This window comes from Nicotiana attenuata, chromosome 2 (assembly GCF_001879085.1).
Source record: "Nicotiana attenuata strain UT chromosome 2, NIATTr2, whole genome shotgun sequence".
Lineage (NCBI taxonomy): Eukaryota > Viridiplantae > Streptophyta > Magnoliopsida > Solanales > Solanaceae > Nicotiana > Nicotiana attenuata.
The window spans coordinates 8,009,110-8,029,817 of record NC_031990.1 but is presented as its reverse complement, the minus strand read 5'-3'; the positions used below and the strand labels follow the sequence as shown (position 1 = coordinate 8,029,817).

The 20,708-nt window shown below is 39.0% G+C and overlaps 1 protein-coding gene across 2 annotated transcripts in view; it reads right to left on the bottom strand.

Moving 5' to 3' along the window:
• Positions 5,724–20,708, bottom strand: part of LOC109243915 (protein VAC14 homolog) — a 17,127-nt gene continuing 2,142 nt past the window's right edge. The window contains exons 4-20 of one of the 2 annotated variants that reach the window (XM_019410933.1): positions 17,533–17,622; positions 17,332–17,451; positions 16,902–16,930; positions 16,643–16,785; positions 16,450–16,544; positions 15,989–16,075; positions 15,769–15,876; positions 15,532–15,623; positions 14,611–14,692; positions 11,076–11,141; positions 10,136–10,251; positions 9,906–10,026; positions 9,525–9,686; positions 9,284–9,412; positions 7,933–8,001; positions 7,023–7,307; positions 5,724–6,187 (exon numbers count right to left, since the gene is read on the bottom strand). In XM_019410933.1, the coding sequence (XP_019266478.1) occupies positions 6,179–6,187; positions 7,023–7,307; positions 7,933–8,001; positions 9,284–9,412; positions 9,525–9,686; positions 9,906–10,026; positions 10,136–10,251; positions 11,076–11,141; positions 14,611–14,692; positions 15,532–15,623; positions 15,769–15,876; positions 15,989–16,075; positions 16,450–16,544; positions 16,643–16,785; positions 16,902–16,930; positions 17,332–17,451; positions 17,533–17,622 (1,803 nt within the window). In that variant the 3' untranslated portion in view covers positions 5,724–6,178. Of the gene's footprint in view, positions 6,188–7,022; positions 7,308–7,932; positions 8,002–9,283; positions 9,413–9,524; positions 9,687–9,905; positions 10,027–10,135; positions 10,252–11,075; positions 11,142–14,610; positions 14,693–15,531; positions 15,624–15,768; positions 15,877–15,988; positions 16,076–16,449; positions 16,545–16,642; positions 16,786–16,901; positions 16,931–17,331; positions 17,623–20,708 lie in introns of both variants that reach the window. The other variant, XM_019410930.1, reaches the window with a different exon arrangement.

The window sequence follows — 20,708 nt, the reverse complement described above, 5'->3', positions numbered from 1 at the left end:
TAATAAGCGGAAGACTGAAATACAATATTTTAACGATGCTACCAATACCAATCCATAAACAAACTACCCAGAACTGATGTCACAATTTCATAGACTGTCTAGGAATACTACAAATAAAGGTCTGAAAGATTAAAACGACACTATCTCTGGGATACATGAAAGAAACAGAATGAAAATATGGAAGGAGACGCCAAGGCCTGCGGACGCCTGCAGGACTACCTCGGGTCGCCTGATGAACTAGAAGCAGCAACCTCACTGCGGTCCGAAAGCTACAACACCGGGATCTGCACAAAAGAGTGCAGAGTATAGTATCAGCACAACCGACCCCTTGTGCTGGTAAGTGAATAGCCTAACCTCGGCGAGGTAGTGACGAGGCTAGGTACAGACTACCAAATAAACCTGAGCATTTAAATCATGTACGGCGGAATATAAAAGCAATTATTTACAGTAAAAGATAGAAACGGGGAAATATGCTACGGGGTATATCAGGAAACAATAGAAACCAATAGAGAAATGCAAAGAACGTCATAATTCAATTAGCAGCAAAAGATAAGGAAATAAGGAACAAGTAGACATGTGATACCGTTGCAGGCGTGCAACCCGATCCCAAATCACATAGTACCGTTGCAGGCGTGCAACCCGCCCCATTTCATATAGTACCGTTGCAGGGGTGCAACCCGTTCTCATTTTATATATTACCGTTGCAGGCTTGTAACCCGCTCCCATTTCATATATAACCGTTGCAGGCGTGCAACCCGCTCCCATCACAATATTACCGTTGCAGGCGTGCAACCCGCTCCCATTTCATATAGTACCGTTACAGGCGTGCAACCCGCTCCCATTTCATATATTACCGTTGCAGGCATAGGCGTGCAACCTGCTCCCATTTCATATATTACCGTTGCAGGCGTGCAACCCGCTCCCATTTCATATATCAACACCAATTATAAAAGAATCCCGACGAGGGAACAGTAATATAACAACAACATCCCGGCAAGGGAACCATAATACAACAACAACATCCCGGCAAGGGAACAATAATGTAACAACAACATCCCGACAAGGGAATCATAATATAACAACAACATCCCGGCAAGGGAACCATAATATAACAACAACATCCCAGCAAGGGAACAATAATGATAATCATCATATTAAGCATGAATAAACCACGACAGAGTCACAACAATTACAATACAAGACTCACGGGCATGCTTGACACGACGTATAGATACTCGTCACCATGCCTATACGTCGCACTCCATAGTTAACACATAGCAAATAAGACACAACTCTTAATCCCTCAAGCTAAGGTTAGACCAAACACTTACCTCGATGTCACGAACGCGATTCAAGCCTCAGCTACCGCTGTACCTCTTGCTTCCACCACCAATTCGCTGGTATCTAGCCACAAGTCACTTAACTATATCAATAAATGCTAAATGAATCAATTCTAATGCATGAAAATAGGTTTTCTAAAGTTTTTCCCAAAAAGTCAAAAATCGACCCCGGGCCCACATGGTCAAAACCCAAGGTTCGAACCAAAACCCGATTACCCATTCACCCACGAACTCAAATATATAATTTGTTCTGAAATCGGACCTCAAATCGAGGTCCAAACCCCCAAAATTTGAAAAACCTAAGTTCTACCCAAAACACTCAATTTCCCCCATGAAAACCTTTGATTTTGAGTTGAAATCATGAGAAAAGATGTTAAAGATTAATAAAAACGAGTTAGAAATGACTTAAAATCGATTTGGAAGAGTACTTGTCTTTAAACCGCTGAAAGGTGTTTAGGCTTTGAAAGAGTTTGAAAAATGAAAGATTTTCGGCTAAGTTATGAATTTGCAGGGACCTGCTATCTTCGCATTTGTGACCAATGTTTGCAATTGCGAACTCGCATTTGCGAAGGGGATGCCGCATTTGCGACAGATGGGGATACCTGGGTTTTTTCGCATTTGCGAAGGATTGCTCGCAATTGCGAGAAATGCTGGCCAGGGCATACTTCGCAATTGCGAAGTGACCCTCGCAATTCCCAAGCCTAATAGGCTCGCAATTGCGACACCTGACCTCGCAATTGCGAGATCAGGGCCTGCAACACATACTAGCTGAAAACCTGCAACTTCCTAAGTTCAATTCCACTTCGTGCCCTATCCGAAACTCACCCGAGCCCTCGGGGCTCCAAACCAAACATGCACACCAACCTAAAAATATCATACGGACTTGCTCGTGCTGTCAAATCATCAAAATAACATCAACAACTATGAATTAAACCCCAATTTCATGAAATCATCCGAGAACACCAAAATTTCCAATTTGTCAACTTTAAGTCCGTTTTATACCGAACCAATTTCGATCTTTACCAAATTTTACAGATTCAACCAAATTATTATTTCAAACTTGTACCGGGCTCCGGAACCAAAATACGGGCCCGATACCATCAATTTCAAACATCTTTCATTTCCAAAAACTCTTATATATTCCAGAAAATAATTTTCTTTAAAAATTTATTTCTCGGGCTTGGGACCTCGGAATTCAATTCCGGGCATACGCCCAAGTCCCATATTTTCCTACGGACCCTCCGGGACTGTCAAATCACGGGTCCGGGTCCGTTTACCCAAAATGTTGGCCGAAGTCAACCTAAATTTATTTTAAAGACAAAATTCATCATTTTTTTTACAGATTTTTACATAATGGCTTTTCGGATACACGCCCGGACTGTGCACGCAAATCGAGGTAAAACAAAAAGGAGGTTTTAAGGCCTTGGATCACAAAATTTATTTCTAAAACAAGTGATGACCTTTTGGGTCGTCACGGGGAGATGAGTATGTCTGGTGTTCCTTTTGCGCATTAATCATGTATTTTTTTTCTTTGTTTGTTGATTTATTCTTTCAAAATTTTCACACTTTATAATTTCTATTCTTCTTTTGTCACCGTAAAATCTTATATGATTAAACAAAATATGTATATTAAAACTAGTAACATTGTATGATATAGCATATAATCAATGGGTTCAACTGATCCCGACATTTTCAACGTGGATAATAGATATAGATGCGAGAAAAAAAAAATTAATTTTTAATTTTGAACTTATAATTCAAATGTGTGAAGGGTGCGCAATAGTAAGAACTAAAGGTTGAACATGTAGAATTTATATCCTGAATCCACCCCTTCTTAATAGTGCACCTATCCTGTCAAAATCCTGGATCCGCCTCTTATTAAAAGAGCGCATATGGCACAAGTGGATCATAGTGAAGTGTACTACTACTTGGATATGCCATGTTGACCATGTATGACAAGGTCGGGTCAACTATCACTCGTGTAATATTGACCCTATTTGGGAGGGTTGTCGCTTATCAACCCATTGAGCGAGCAAGGGATTCCCAATAAATTTAAAATTAGACGGATTGCTTGGCACGGTCGCATGGAGGAGCAAAAAGTATTTGTTTGTGTGTACTATCAGCATCGTGAATAAATTGAAGTTTCATTTTTTAAAAATCTTTTAAGAATTCAAGTCATGTGGTCAATAGCCAACACTACAGAATTTAGCTATAGGATCTGGTAAGTGGTAAGTAATTTGAGTTGTAAGGATACTGACGGAACACTAGTACGTTTATGCCTCTTTATTGTATAATACTCGCTTTGTTTCAATTTGTGTGAGCTAGTTTGGTTCAGCACGAAGTTTAAGAAGGAAAAATAACTTTTGATATTTATGGTGTTAAAGCTTAAAGAGTAGTAAAATCGTTGTGGGAATTATGTTTGTGTAGCTACAAAAGTTTGAGTAAAATAGAAAGTCTAAAGTTAAATTATTTCTAAATATTAAAATGTATTTTCTTTTGGCAAAATACATAGATTACCCCCTGAACTATGGACCAAATTCCTGATACACACTTTTTACGAACGAAAATAACTTTACACACTCAACCTTTCCAGACTGTTCCTAATACACACCATTTTTTTCTTGGCCAGTTTTTCAAAACATGTGTAATGTCACGCTCCAATGAGATAGTGACACGCGTCATTAACATATTAAAAAAAGAAAAACTTTAAATTATAATTAAACCCATCTTCTTCATCAAATATACCACCATGGTTGCCATCTCTTCGACTCCCATTCAGATTTCTCTACACCAGCTAGTTCTATTTTCACCTCATTTTCTCCATTATCTTTCTTACCTTCTTCTTCTTCGTTATTTTCTTTTCGAGCAGGTGATTCCCAAAATTGATTATTAAGATCCGACATTTTCATAGGATTAGATCAATATCTCATTAGAAGCAAACCATTTTTAGGCGGAATGAAAATGCTTACTCTGGCTTTCTCCTCTTCCGCTACTTTTAATTCCTTCATTTTAACAGTATTCTCAATATCCCAAAAAAATCTCAAAATAATTTGGACAAACCCAGAAAATCCCTCTTCAAATATTATCTCTCTCCACCTTTAAAATTCCAAAGACCATCAAGCTTCATTAATAAACTCTTCTTAATTTTTAGGGAGGAGTTTCGAGAAAACAAACAACGATCTAGGGACTATGGGAAAAAATAACAGGGGAAGTCTTCTGATTGTTGAGAAAGAACAAAACAAAGTAAAAGAAACGAAATAAAAGAAAGAAAAGAAAAAAGAAAAATTATTTTAAACCATTGGATCAATTTTATTTGATCTGAATCGTTCAAATAAAGAATCAGATAAGTTTTTTTTGTTTCTTCTCATTTTTGTTGGTAAACCACGCACTAGCCATGTAGGCATAGTAGTGTATATTAGGTACAGTCTGCAAAGGTTGAGTGTGTCAAATTATTTTTGTCCGTAAAAAGTGTGTAACAGGGATTTGGTCCATAGTTAGAGGGTAACCTATGTATTTTGCCTTTTCTTTTTGGTATGCGCTAACAAGGAAAGTATATCACATGAATCAAAATAGAAGGAGTATATAGCTTTGCGTGAATACTAATCAAGACAGAGTAATGTTCGAGAATCAAGTTAATTGCTTAAACTCTATGGCATAACTTCTCTGTTCAAAATCTTTGTTAAACAAGAATATGGCGTTATAGGCAATTAAATATACTCTTCATAAAGTCTACATACTTGAAAGCCCTTGTTTTAAATTACTTTTTGGAGATAATATATCAGAAAATTTATTTCCTTGCAAGAAAAGAATTCCTGGGGTACAAATAAGACCCTTTAATATCCACGCTAATTTATTGGTATTTCAACGAAAACATAGGAAATATCACAAATCTCAAGCTTTGAGAATTATTCATGTCCAAGGAATACAGGTTAAAATATCATGGTATAGCCAGTTTTCACACTGGTCAATAAAAAATAGCCAGCGTTTATCAAGTCAATGAAAAATAGCCACTATTTTGCTGCAACAGGGACCGGTCCAGTATAATATACGGGAGTTCTGGTGCATTTGTGTACGACTCCAGCATATTATGCTGGACCGACATACTTTGCTAACTCCTGTAAAATTTGCGGGAGACTGGAGCACCAGTGCTCCAAACTCCAGTATATTATACTGGACAATTATACTTGCTGGAACTCCCGTAAAATTTGCAGGAGTCCAGCATAATTATGCTTGAACTCCCGTAAAATTTGCGGGCCTATTTTTTCGGATTTTGAACAGTATTTTCGCTCAGATTTAAAGTGGCTAAATTTCGATGACTTTTGAAACTTGGCTATTTTTCAACGACCAGTGGTAAATCTGGCTATTTTTGAATTTCTCCCGGAATACAGCCCTCAATAGAGTAAAGCATAACACACACAATGAATCTTTATTTGTTACAGAAGAATTATGAATAAAATGAACCTTTTTATATCCTACATATCTACCTCATTGCCCATATGGTATTCAACAAAAATAACATAACCACATGGGCAAATTTTACCTTTAAATATTTCTAAAAGGTTTAAATATAAAGTAGCTCGGAAATATCCAAGCTAAAAATATACCCCCACCCTCTCCCCTTTTACATCCCAACCCTTATGAATTTTGACAAAACAAACTAAAAGCATATAACAATTTACAACTTAACAAAGCTTGGATGTGCTTCCAAAAAATCAAAAGCAAGTAAATCAAGATTGCTGTATAAGAAACCTCTTAGGAGCCAGGGAAAACAATCAAAGTTGCAAATGCTCTGCATCTCTAGGCGATGATCATCAAGATTGCTTTGATTCTTCTGGTCTTTATACCTCCTGAATTAAGATAGGTTCAAGCTAAGATCCCAATGCGAACTAAGAGCAGACTTTAGAAAGAAAGAAAGGTCTATTCAACATAATAGAGTATATGAGTCCTAGGGCTTTGGTTCACTCGTAAGGATCACAAGCATGTGGTGTATGAGTTAGGCGCATGTCACGGGTAATCAGGGGCAGAGCTAGCATTTGAGTTACGGGTTCAGCTGAACCCAATAACTTTGGTCAAAACCTGTATTCGTCTAATAAATCAATTGAATATGTACAAATTGTTAATTTAGAACCCAGTTATTTATAAGAGCTAGAATCTCGAACTTCAAATCCTGGCTCCGTCCCTTGCACGGGTTTGAACCCTGCCACGGACAAAGCCTGAAATTTAAGTTGGAATGAAGGTAGAGGGGCTGGCCTATACTCCCCAGAGTTTTGAACTTGTGCGCCAACTGGAGTTGGGCCAGAAGCTAGGTGGGCATTTCTTCAATATGAAAAAAGATATATACACACATAATAGAAATATGGAACTTCGCAACAACGAAGTACATACAACCCCCATTAAAAGAAACAAGTGTTTGTGGCAAGTTACCCAACCCACACCAAATATGTCCATCTTTTGTCATTGGCGCATTTGGAGCATAACCCAAAATATCTCAGAGCTCTTTTCTCCATATTCAGCTCAGATAGACAGATAAGTAGCGCATTGTGGTGAGAAAAACTAAATACCTTTACACATAGGACATTCCTAGCCTCAGGTATTTTAGTTAACTTTTGAACAAGCATCAGAGTTTAATATGCAACCAAAATATAATCAGAAAAATAAGTAGATAACATGCAGTACACCAACCTTCATTGATGAAGCAGAATTAAAACGTGAGTGAGTCTCTGACTTTGAATGCAAACGATGCTGCTGCTGAATTTGCTTAAAATGCTTCAGCCTAGAAGCAAAGTTTATTCCATTATGCATATCATGTGAATTCTCATTCGGGTTGACATCCTCTGAAATTTGCGATCCACCTCCCCCATTGAAAAAAGGAATCCCAGACGATGTCCGTACAGGCCGCTCTTCCTTGAAGGAGTACGAAGGAACAGTTTTCAACCGAGTACGGAGAATCTTAAAGGCTGCACTTTGCTACATCAATTGATAAAGAATATCTATATTAGCAAACAACTTTATGTGCAGCTTAATACTTTTGACTAGTGCATGTAAGAGTGATGATCAGCAAAACTCAATTGGATAAGCTTTTGTAAAGAGTTCACTGTATTACTAACATAAAAACCAACTCATGAGCGAATTCCAGAAAAGACAAAAAACACTAGGTGATTTCTTCCCATCTGCCTAAGTCTTGGAAGGCAAAGTTACACGGTAACAAAGTTTTTAGTAGCTAGTTGGGTATCCGGTGGAATAGTCGAGGTGTGCTCAATCTGGCCGCACACCACCGCTATTTTCAAAATAAATTAAAAAAACAACTCATGAGTGATTATTTCAAATATAAGCTGGAAGCCATGACATACTAACTCTTAGGATATAGTAACAGACTAATAAGTGGATTGAACTACTAACGTGACCCAGTGATTGACTTCTGCCACTATCTTAAACATATGATTCAACAGAAACTCAACTTGCAGAAGCAAATCCAAAACTGCAAACTTATCCAGGCATGCATCACAAATGAGATGCGGTTGACCGCTGACACAATAACAGCGGTCGCAATAATCTTTAACTCAACCAATGGAGAAAATAATTCATAAGATACCTGCGGTAACAGCATCAGTAGACCATATAATGCTTTTAACAACCATATGTATCTTCCAGGTTCAAGAAGCTGCAAGAAGAAGAGCCACTAAGATACCTTTGTGAAAAAGAGAAAATTCCAATAAACTTGCTTGTACATCACATTGAGAACAAAAGAACTATAAGAAAACCATTAAACCAGTACAAGATTCATACTGCTACCTAGGAGATATTCAGATTTTGGAGTTGTTGAATAAAAGTTAAATAGCTAGCATTACATTCCAATTTCAATAGTTAAATTACATTACATCCCTTAAAATCGTAAAGGGTGTATTCAGTCTTGGACGGATATAAATACCACGGACTTCATAAAAGGTAAAGTGGAAGATGATAAATTGCTTTTTTTTTCCAAGTAGTTGAAGAAATCAACGGTGTAGAAACACAAGCACAGAAATAGATATTAAAGAAAGAGTTAATCTTCAAATATGGCACCCTAATATTTGCAGTTCATAACAAGGTTTGATTCGAGCACCAACACACCACTAGGGTAAAGGGACTTCAAACAGCAATGCAGCAACATTTTGTATGCAAAATGCACGTATTTTAACCGAAAGAAATCAGTGGTGGGTATTCAGAACAAGCAATCAGAAGTTTGCATCCTCCAGAAAGACATGGAAAAGGTGGAAATTGACAAAGGCACAGTGAAAAAGCCCAACTATGGAAAAAATCATGAAAACTACATTGCATAACACCCCCCCCCCCCCCCCACACACTCTCTTCCAATTTTTATTTCCCTCCATTGGGAGGTAATTAATTTGAAGTCTGTTAAAACCAATGTCAGAATATAGTACAGGATCTCCTATTGCTGCAGTAAGCAGATAATATAGATAGTTTGGCAATAACGCAATGCTTCTCAATTCCAATCTGGTTTCCCTTCTTAACGTGTATGCGAGATGGAGACTGGCCTTTTCACAAGACTTTGGTGCGCACTGCAGAGAACACGCTAAATGCAAAGAAGAGCACTTTTACAAATGACCAACAACTACACTTCAACCCCAATTCCCAAGTAAAGCTGGGGTCGGCTACACGAAAAGAAGAGAGCTTTTTACGAGCCAAAAAGTTAGAACGATGTACTATGCAAAGAAAAGAAAATGTATTTCCTTTTCCTTCAATCTGCAGCTTAAGAGATAAGCATATATCCTTAAAGTTACGAAACACTCTGGTGCTAGATTTCATCTTCCAGGACAACCCCCCAGGCCAAAAGGAATTAAAACATACATATTATTTATATCTAGATCATAAAGAACCACAAATGATAAAGGAATTCAAAACTCTAGGTTTGATAATTCAACAAAAGGAGAAATTCAAAACACCTGCAGCCTAAGGTAAGCAAAGGTTGGAGTCTCCAGAAGGTGGATCAACTTGTGTAGCTGCACTAAGAACTTCACATTGATGTCTTCTTCAACCAAAGACTGAATAACAGAGCTTGCATGCTGATATGCCTGTAACAGAGAAAGAGCTGATTATTCATATTCACTGTGAAACAAAGGGAACAAAAATGCTTGATACAGCTATGAGTAAAAGCCAGAAAACTTGCAGGCTATACAAGCTTACCTGAGCTAACAGGCAGAGACTTATCATTGCCATTGGCGAATGGCACCATGATGCGTACAAAGAAAGAAACAAGTCTCTCCCGGCATCATTGACAAGCGATCCTTTAAGATGATCCCGAAGGTCAGACAACTCAGTTGAAGTAAGCAAAATCAAGTTTAAGGCCTGAAACAGACACCTGCACACTCAGCTTACAGCAATGACAACATTAAGCAGCCTCTAAACATGAGCCGCAGTTGACAATATCTCAAAACTGAGCTTGACAGTTCTGTGATATCAATACAATTTCATTGAATAAAACAGTGTGAGCTCTGTGTCGTTACACTCTCACTCTATATATTGGAAACTGGGATATTCTCCAGATAAATGGGCAAGAAGTACAACCTGAACCATCACAGATGCAAAGTCCAAATCTGATTCCCCTTCAAGTATTGTGGACAGTTCACGGTAAACTCTTTCAGCATTTAGAAGGACACATAGCCGTCGAATTATCAAAGCTCCACGTCTGAAAGGGATTTGGAAAACTGAGATACCAATTCTTCAATAAACCAAACAACAAAAGACACCATAAATTGCCCCCAAGAAACCAAAAAAGAATATAGCATAACATTTACTTCTCCAGAAGCGAGTGATCATGCTGAAAGCTGTGAACTAGGAAAACAACTAGCTGGCGGAAGTGTTGTGGATCTTCGGCTATGCATGCGTGCACCTCAAGAACCAAGAGCACTACCTGGAAGAGAATTTAAAGAAGACTCTCTGAACAAGCAAATAACAGGAAGCACCTTCTAAGATCACCTTCCCAATAAATGAATGTGCAGACCAATTGAGACAAGTAGTTAAACTTGAAGGTAGAAAGATAATTTTAGCAATCTCAAACAAATTTGGGCCAAGAAGAAATCTGAGATACAATGTGTCTATCGAAATTCTACTCCATATCTTATATCACCTTTAAGTTTCATTTCCATTTCAAGACAAAGATTATTATGGGTCAAGCATAAGTTGCACGTAGCACTCATCCTCCAAAACAAGAGAATATCCATGGCAATGAATCAGCAAACACCAAATAGCACAAATGCAGTTTAGACAACTTTTAGGTATCATGCAAGCAGCAAATATTTACCAGCATTACAACAGTACTAAACTTTAAGTTAAGAAAGGTCTAGAAATTAGAATGAGGCGGTCATGTACAGTTGTGAAAGCTTCCGGAAAAGGGTGTGAAAGAAAATCGCAGGGTATAACGGGTGGGAAAAGGGCAGGAAAGGATTACAGCCAAAGTTCGACAAGAAACAACACTGGGGGAACCAAACAAAGGCGGCAGCTCATACACAAAAATCTAAGTGAACCTTTGAAAGTCAGCAAATGCCCAGAAATCACAACCACAATGCTACCACAAAAACACATGGGCTATTACCACTTGCCCATCAACATTTTCCGTCAAAATAAAATATTCTGGAATATAACTTTGTTGACTAGAAGCTAGAACAATTACTAGACCTATCAAAGCAAACCAGCATGACAAACTCAATGAAAAAGAAGTGATGCAATAGGAGATACCTCGTCGGAGGAATCTGACAGCGCCCTTAGGAGAGTGTCAAAGACATCATTCAGAAAAACCAAGACCTGTTTCAAAATATTAGAAAGATAAGCATTTACTTATCAGATCATAGTTCTGAAACCATAAAATGTTAGCAACAAAACATATATTGATTGGCAGATAATAGGATATGCTGCATAATCTGAGTGTTATCAATTAACCTATTTCTAGACCAAATATAAAAAGTTTACTTCTAAAAGTTGAATCGAATTTGTACTGTATACACCTAATGTATACATTAGGTGTATTCCGCACACTGACAAGCTTTTCATAGGAGGAGATTTAATGGCCACATTGGGCGGCATCTGGGGGTTACGATGATGTGCACACAGGCTTCGGTTTTGGAGTTAGGAACGAAGGAGGAACTTCACTGCTGGATTTTGCTAAGGCGTTTGATTTGGTAATTGCTAACTCGAGTTTCCCGAATAAGGAGGAGCACTTGGTTACTTTTCAGAGTTCGGCAGCCAAGACCCAGATTGATTATCTACTACTCAAGAAGTCGGATAGAGGTCTGTGCGCGGATTGCAAGGTCATCCCTAGTGAAAACCTCATGACTCAGCATAGGCTCCTGGTCTTGGATTTGGAGATTAGGAGGAAGCGTAGAAAGAGGGTTGTGTATGGTCTTCCTAGGATCAAGTGGGGCGCTTTGACTGAGGTCAGCGCCCAGAAGTTGGGGGATAAGCTGCTAGCTATGGGTGCATGGAGGAGTAGTGGGGATGCGAGTAGTATGTGGACCGCGACTGCGAATTGCAATAGGGAGGCCGCTAGGGAGATATTGGGGGTCTCGAAGGGCCCGTCTGGTGGCCGCAAAGGGGACTGGTGGAGGAGCACTGAGGTCCAAGGTAAAGTGGAAGCCAAGAAAGTGGCTTATTTGAAGCTTGTGGAAAGCAAGGATGAGGAGGAGAAGAGGACGAACAGGGAGCGATATAAGGTGGCTAAGAAGGAAGCAAAGTTAGCAGTTACTGCGGCCAAGACTGCCGCATTTGAGTGCTTGTATGAAGAAGTTGGAGGCAAATGAGGGGACAAGAAGTTGTACAGGTTAGCCAAAGTGCGAGAGAGAAAGACCCGTGACTTGGAACAAGTGAAGTGCATCAAGGATGAGGAAGGTAGAGTGTTGTTGGACGAGGCTCTGGTTCGACAGAGATGGCAGGCATACTTCCATAAATTCCTGAACGAGGAGGGGATAGAAACATTGTGTTGGGGGACTTAGAAAACTCCAAGACCCGTCAGGACTTTGGGTATTGCAGGCGTATTAAAATTGCGGAGGTAGAGGGGGCTATGCATAAGATGAGCAGGGGGAGAGCGACCGGGCCAGACAAAATCCCGGTGGAATTCTGGAAGAGCGTGGGTAGGGCGGGCTTAGAATGGCTAACTGAGCTATTTAATGTCATTTTTAGGACGAAGAAGATGCCCGAGAAATGGAGATGGAGTACGATGATCCCGTTGTATAAGAACAAGGGGGATATCCAAAATTGCAACAACTATCGGGATATCAAGCTAGTGAGCCATACTATGAAAGTATGGGAGAGGGTGGTGGAGCTGAGAGTGAGGAGGATTGTGTCTATTTCAGAGAATCAATTCGGATTTATGTTAGGGCGTCCGACTACAGAAGCTATTCATCTTGCTAGGAGGTTGATGGAGCAGTATAGAGAGAGAAAGAGGGATTTACATATGGTGTTCATCGACTTAAAGAAGGCTTACGATAAAGTGCCGAGGGAGGTGTTGTGGAGATGTTTGGAGGCTAGAGGCGTTCCTGTTGCATGACATATACGAGGGTGCTAAGACTCGGGTGAGGACGGTAAGAGGAACTCGGAACACTTCACAGTTGTGATGGGGCTGCACCAGGGGTCAGCCCTCAGCCCATTTCTGTTTACCCTAGCGATCGATGCGCTGACGGGCCACATTCAAGGGGAGGTGTCGTGGTGCATGTTGTTTGCAAATGACATTGTACTGATTAACGAGACGCGTTGTGGTGTTAACGAGAGGTTAGAGGTTTGGAGACAGACTTTGGAGTCTAAAGGTTTCAAGTTGAGCAGGACCAAAACAGAATACGTGGAGTGCAAGTTCCAATAGCGCAACTCAGGAAGAGGACGAAGACGTGAAGCTTGAGTCACAAGTCATTCCTTAGAGAGAAAGTTTCAAGTACCTTGGGTCTATTATACAAGGGAATGGGGAGATTGATGAGGATGTCATACACCATATTGGGGCGGGGTGGATGAAATGGAGGCTCGCTTCCGGTGTTTTGTGTGATAAGAATGTGCCATCAAAACTTAAAGGTAAGTTCTATAGAGCAGTAATCAGACCGACTATGTTGTATGGGACAGAGTGTTGGTCGGTCAAGACATGCCATGTCCAGAAGATGAAGGTGGCGAAGACGAGGATGTTGAGGTGGATGTGCGGGCATACCAGGTTAGATAAAAGTAGAAATGAAGTTATTAGGGACAAGGTGGGTGTGGCTTCTGTGGAGGACAAGATGCGGGAGGCGAGACTTAGATGGTTCGGGCATGTGAAGAAGATGGGCCTTGATGCTCCGGTGAGGAGGTGTGAGAGGCTGGTATGGGAGGGTCGACGGAGAGGTAGAGGCGGGCCGAAGAAGTATTAGGGAGAGGTGATTAGACAATATATGGCGTTGCTCCAGCTCACTGAGGACATGACCATGGATAGGAGGAAGGTGTGGCGGTTGAGAATTAAGGTAAAGGGTTAGGTGGTCGAGTGTTGTCCTGGTTTGTAGCAGTAGCTTTGATACACCACTTGGTGCCTTCCGTGTTTTTTTCGTTTCTTTTTTTTTTTTTGTATTTGTATTTGTACCCCTAGTCTCCTATTACTACTTGTCGTTGTCTTTTGTTTTGGTTTTCTTATTGCATTACCTTTTGCTAGGTTTGTATTTTTTGCTTTGGTAGTCAGATCGGTTTGCTTGTTATTGCCCCTCCCCTCTCCCCTTCTTGAGTCGAGGGTCTTCCGGAAACAGCCTCTCTGTCTTTTAAAGGCAGGGGTAAGGTCTACGTACACTCTACCCTCCCCAGACCCCAGTTGTGGGAATACGCTGCTATGTTGTTATTGTTGTTGTACACTTAATGGATATCACAACATGTGCCCATATGCCCACATGTGCCCATATGGATGTGCCCATATGCCACAACACGCACCACATGTGCCCATATGCCACAACACTTGCCAAAATCAACAATACTAATGTTACCACAACACACAGCCCATGGCTCAATCACAACGTATACAAGAATCTCAATAACAACAAAATGAATGAGGAATACTCAGAAAGGAAAGATATCTCAACAATTAACAACTTCAACCTCAATGTGATAATGGCTTTCACAACTTCAACATCAATAACCCAACAAGAAGATATTCCACGGAATAACAACCTCAAGTAAGAGTAATTCAACAATAAAGGGTACTCATATGAATTAATGAGAGAGCATTCTCATTGTGCAAAAGAATAAAGAAGGTGACCATCAATAAATTTTAGGTCTTCACCTCTGACCGATGTCTATTCAGCAGGGTCCACATCCAATGTAATGCTTCAATACGTGTTGCTTCCCATTCACTAGACAACTGCCTGATAAACAAATTGAGACACAAAGTTAAGTAGAATCAAATTACATGTAACATATAGCCACTTGGATATAATTATTCTTATCACGAATGCTGTTAAGTTTTGGTTTTCTTAAATAATTCAATCTCATTTTTAATTAAATTAGTTTTATAGTGGAAAAAAGCTTATTTGTATATATTAAAAAAGCTATTAATACAAGCAAGATAGTCTGGACAGTAAAAAAGGATAGTAACCATTTATGAATCATTCACTGTTGTATATAACTAATGAATTATACCATTTTCCTCATATTCATTGTGAAAATTACATCACAGAGCTAATAGATTTAGGCATCTATATTTCAAAATATATACAACTGTATATTCCCTCAAGTATCTCTGCTTCCTCTCCTTCACACAAGCGGGGTTTCTACAATTGTATCTCATCCAGCAGCACAATAGTTCTTTCATAGTCTTTGGCATCACCAGCCGCACCGCAAATTTATATGAAAGCAGGTCCCAAATTATCCAATTACAGTACAAAGCAAAAATATCCAAACAAAAAGCATCTGCTGCAGTGCATTTGCTTCTTTTTAAAGCAGTGCATTTGCTTTTTGCAGATTCATGCATCATGAGCTAACACCCAGAAAATGAGCACCCTCATAAGGAGCTTTAGTTCCCTAAATCATTTTACAAGGCATTGCTGGAAGTTGGAGGCTCCAGCGTCCAAACCCTAATGACCATTTCTAAAAGTCTAAGGTTGCTACAGAATCCAAATGAGATAGGACCTTAATGTAGTATCAAGACAGTGCAACTTCTAAAAATCTTCAACAGCAAAATATCCCTCAATAAGTAACATCATACCTCCTAGCAACAGAGAGGATTGCTCCTACATCAAATCCTTCAGCTGGATCAGCCTCATTTCCACGAAGTTCTTCATTTGTTTCACGAGAAACCTAAATGGGAGAAACACAGAAGAATAGAAAAGTGAGAACAATGGACAAAGAAGGAACACAAAGAAGTAAGAACAGTGAAGAAAAAGGCAGCACAACGAGGAAAATAAACACGAGCACAATTAAAAATGGCAACATTTCCACTTACAACTCTTATTTTTTCTTCTTTATCAGATATACAAGGCAATATTGCGCCCAGAATGTCAGCATAATAAGGGACAAGTTGATCTCCACCAAGTTTCACAAATTCATTTATCTGCACAACACAAAATAGTCTATTCAAACAGATTTGACAGGTTAAAATACTAGCATATTCTTTACACCAGGATAACATAGTTCACGAGCAACATACATATCAACGTACTTACCCAAGTGATAGCAGTCAGCCTAGTAAATTCATCCTGCGAGCCTGCCCTTTGCACTAGTATTTCAGCCATGCGGCCATAATCGACAGACTTAAATAGTAGCATTCCTCAAGTTAGAAAACTTACAAAGGACAAACAAAATCAGCTTTTGAGATTTTTTTTTTTTTTAATTTCAGATTTTTGTCAATAAGGAATTCTTATTATTCCAAAAGGATGCAAATACAAAAACAGAGCTAAAGACAGCCATCTTCTATCCAGATGGAAAGCTAAACACGGTTACTAAATAAAAATTGGTAAATGCAAGTAGCAAGTTGAGAGACAAACATATTTTCAGATATCTTTTATCTGACGTCTCATCAATACCAGTAGGCAGGGTTGCACAAGTTTTACAGTATTTTTTCCTACGGGAGCTCAGCACAAGGTCATTATAAAGTTTAACAAACCACACATGACAGAGATCTTACTGGAGAATTCTTAATTTCTTCTAAAAACTCTGAAAGTGCAGAATCAGCCTGTTGCCGTATTTCATGGCTAGAATCACTCAGCATATTAAATAATCCTGCACTTCATCAAGTCAAGAGAGACCACATGAGTTTACAATTTTGTAACATTGAGTTGCACAGCTAGCATGTTTGACATTGAAATACAAGCAATTACCATCAAGAAAATCAGGAAGAAAACCGAGCATATCAATATCCGGAACACTGTCTAAGACTGTGATCCACCCAACAAGAAATTGGCGGACATGAGGATTGAGGACATTCATTCGTTCTCTCAACAAAGGAATAAATTCTTCAATGCTGTATAAGAAATAAAATGCACAATTCAACGCTGTCAAATAATACCTCAGCAACAAGAGAAAAATAAAAATTTAATTCCAATATGAAGATACTGGTTTCCAACAACCCAAACTCACCTGAATTGCTCACTCTCTGTGACAATATCCTGCATCCCCACAAAAGTTGTAGCACAATGTTATCACTCAAATTGATAAGTCAAAATACCAAAACTGTGCATATATTTTGATTAAAGCAACTCGTTCGCTCTCCCATAAAGTACTGGAAGTAAAAAGAATTGGGAAAAAGGAAATGAAAGAGAAGGACACCCAGCTTTTCTACCATAAATTAGTAAATTACTAAATTTACACCATTTAAACTTCCCTATGAAACCAACAAACACTCAATGCTCATCTTTGGACTCTCCTTCCCTCTGCAACACCTTCTATCCTCCTCCTTGTGATATATCAAACAACTGGATTTCCTTATCATCTAAACATCACATTTTGTTGCTAGGCGTTTACATACTCCTCCCTCTCTAATCAATATTCAAATGAAGTGATGCATTACCTTCACAAGTCTATCTAGAAGATGAGCAGCACTTTGCACGTTGGGATCTGAGTCAGCCGAAAGCTTACATAAAGCATCAAAGATCTGGTTGAAGAATATGATAAAATCTCCCCTTACAACCTGTAAAAATAGCACAAATGAAGTCCAAACTGCAAGACCAAAAAGAACATGAGTAGTACAGGTTCCTCTTATCTTTCTCGCCTTTGCTATGTTATACAAAGCTTCACATGCATAATAACGAACTCTGCTGTCTTGGTGCGAAAAAGAGTGCAAGACTGGTGGGACAATTTGCTGGACATCAAATCAAGAGGAGAGGTAAGTTACATAAAGGAAAAAAAGAAGGAAATAGCACAATCAATCAATGCAATATCCCGAAATAATAACAGCCCCAGAGAAAACATCAGTAACCTTTTCAGGGCAACCATATATAAAACCACTTGTTCTCTGAATAAGTAGAAAGGTAAAAGCTACATATGATGTTAAGGAAGAAGATATAGAGACAAAAAGTAAAATGAATACAGTTTACAAGTTTCTATTCTCTTCATCATTTTTTCGGGAGCACAGCTGGAACTTTATTATCCTTAAAAGACCTGAACCGAAAGCCTTTCCAATTCCAGGCACTGAAGTAGCATACAGAACAATAGAAGGCACACAATTTTAGTTCTAAAGCATAGACGCATCACAATTGCAAAGAGATGAGAAGTTCTAGAACAAAACAAATAAACAGGATTACTCCTGCGGAAAGAAAGACATGAATAACAAAGTATATCCCAGGAAGTTTACCTATCCCCCTAGGGGCTGAACATCTTTCAAAATCAACTTTCAACCAAGCATTAAAAGGTAGTTGAACTTTAGCACCTAAAATTTGGGTATTGGTCATTAATTTGTCTTTCATATGAAGGAAAATGTAAGTGTAAAGGAGCTTCTCCATTTTGGAAAAAAAATTGCATTTCAAAAAGAATGCAAGAGTTGTTGAGTTCCACATAGTGGTATGTGGAGTTCCTGGGTTCCTTATGGTCTTTGGCAATCCTCACCTCATGAGCTAGCTTTTAGGATTGAGTTAGGTCCAAGGTCAATTTATCATGGTACCAGAGCAGGCACAAGTCCTGGATTCGAGTCTCACCGCCACCCAATATCAAAAAGAATTTTCACGTGCTTGGCTCATAAGCCCGCACGAGAGGGGGCACGTTGAAGACATAATTAAGTAAATAAAAATGAGTTTCTCTAACAGCTTAAGCTTTTAGATGAGGGTCACACACTTCAACAAGAGTAAAAGGGGGCTTCTCAATAGGCATAAGCAGCTACGTCTTGTTGTCTTACTCCTGCATCAATTCTTGCCTTTACTAGACATCTAATGACTGAACATTTTGGGAAACCTGATTCAGCTGTATTACAGTTGGTATGTAAATTTACTTTAGTCCAGAAGTAATTTACAAAAGAATTTCAAAGAAGCAGGACAAATTTTTGTAGAAGTTACAAAATCAGAAAAGCAGAAAGAAAAAAACGTAATGAAGAAACTTTTATTGGCCCCAGAACCTACTTTTTGCTGCACAATAAATTGGAAAATACGGTGCATATCGCACATCGATAAAACTTCCAAGCAGCTAAGAATTAACCCTTTAATGTTCTCATAACAGGTATTTTAAGTATTTTACGTGCAAAAAGCCAAGAAAATCATCGAGAATATTTTACACAATATTCTTAAGTAGTGTTGTTGTGAGTTAATCATTATGTGTGTTTTGATCTAATGTCCAATGCACATATAGCGGGTGTGTTTTAAACTCGTGTTCTTTAATCAAGTTCATGACTAACACACCCATGTTGGGTGTTTTTTCAAGAAACCGCATTAGTGGCAAGAACATTGTGTAAAGAAGATTGTGTTATTCTTAATAATTATGTCGTCGTTGAAAACCAAGAGAATCATCAAAAATATATTCCTGATGATAATATCATACTAAATTAGAAAACCAAGCATAAAGCTTTCTTTATTTCGTGTATAAAAACTCTTATAAGGAGCCCTTTTTGCATGTTGTTAGATTTTTTTCTCCTCTCTTTTCACATTAACTTTGGAAGAATCAGCTAGGGCCATCGAAAATAAGAAAAGGCAATAAGAGTTCCATATAAATAAGATATGGATGACAAACTCAAAGAAACCAAATGCATAACACTTATGCATCTAAGCAGCATTTTTGAAGGCTCGGTTGAAGCGAGCTTATGCATTCAAACTAGGTGCAACATAAGTAGGAATAGGTCGCATTTCAGTATTAGGCCAACATGGCAATAAGGCTCATCGTCCATGGGTCAATTGTGAAGAGGATTGCACTAAACAATAATAGCAGCTAAGCTGATATATTAGCTTTGAGCTTCGACTCAGCTCAAAGCTTTCGAGCTCACAAATAATCATGTAAAGCTTTTTTTTAATGAAGACAATCATATAAGGCTGATACGGACTCTTGAGACAATGTTCTCCTTAAAACTATATGAATGGATGCAACATTCTTTTACCATCTGCTATTCTAGCTTTTACAGGTCTAGTAGTCTGAGACGTTTTAGAGCACAAAATAATGACTGTTAAAGCACCTACACCTAAGTTGAATGAAAATGCAAAATCCTCAATTCTTCATCTTGTCAAAAAGCACAGTCATGATTAGTGGTATCCTTTCAGCCATCTTTTTTCTTATCTCATCTTCCAACTTCATACTTTTCTTTTTCCTTTCTTCTGCGTTTTAATTTGTCTCTGTTGAGTTGTCCCACATCGGAGGGATTTGAGGCCCTTGGTCTCCTTATATGGCTTGGGCAATCCTCACCTTACAAGCTAGCTTTTGGGGTTGAGTTAGGCCCAATGTCCATTCTTATCATGGTATCGGAGCCAGGCCCATCCCAATTATTGTTACCGATGTTGGGCCCCCATTTATGTTGTCCACGCTCCAGAGGCCTGGGCGTGAGGGGGGTGTTGAGTTGTCCCACATCGGAGGGATTTGAGGTCCTTGGTCTCCTTATATGGCTTGGGCAATCCTCACCTTACAAGCTAGCTTTTGGGGTTGAGTTAGGCCCAATGTCCATTCTTATCATCTATTATCCCCTTTTTCTTTTTGGCCGCGGGGAGGGGGTGGTTGATGACGAGGGAATACCATTTGATGATGCTGGGCTAAAGATACATGACCTTAAATTCACCTTAATACGACATAACATCAACATGCTCAGTTTTATTTTGTCACTCTTCTCATCCAAAGACTGATTGACTAATAGCAGATGACTTTCTCTAAAAATACCAACCTATAACTCAGACTTAGGCACCAATAACCTCAGTACATCCTCTCTTATTTTTTTATTTTTTTTTATTTTTTTTATTTTCTTTTTTTTTGGGGGGGGGAGGG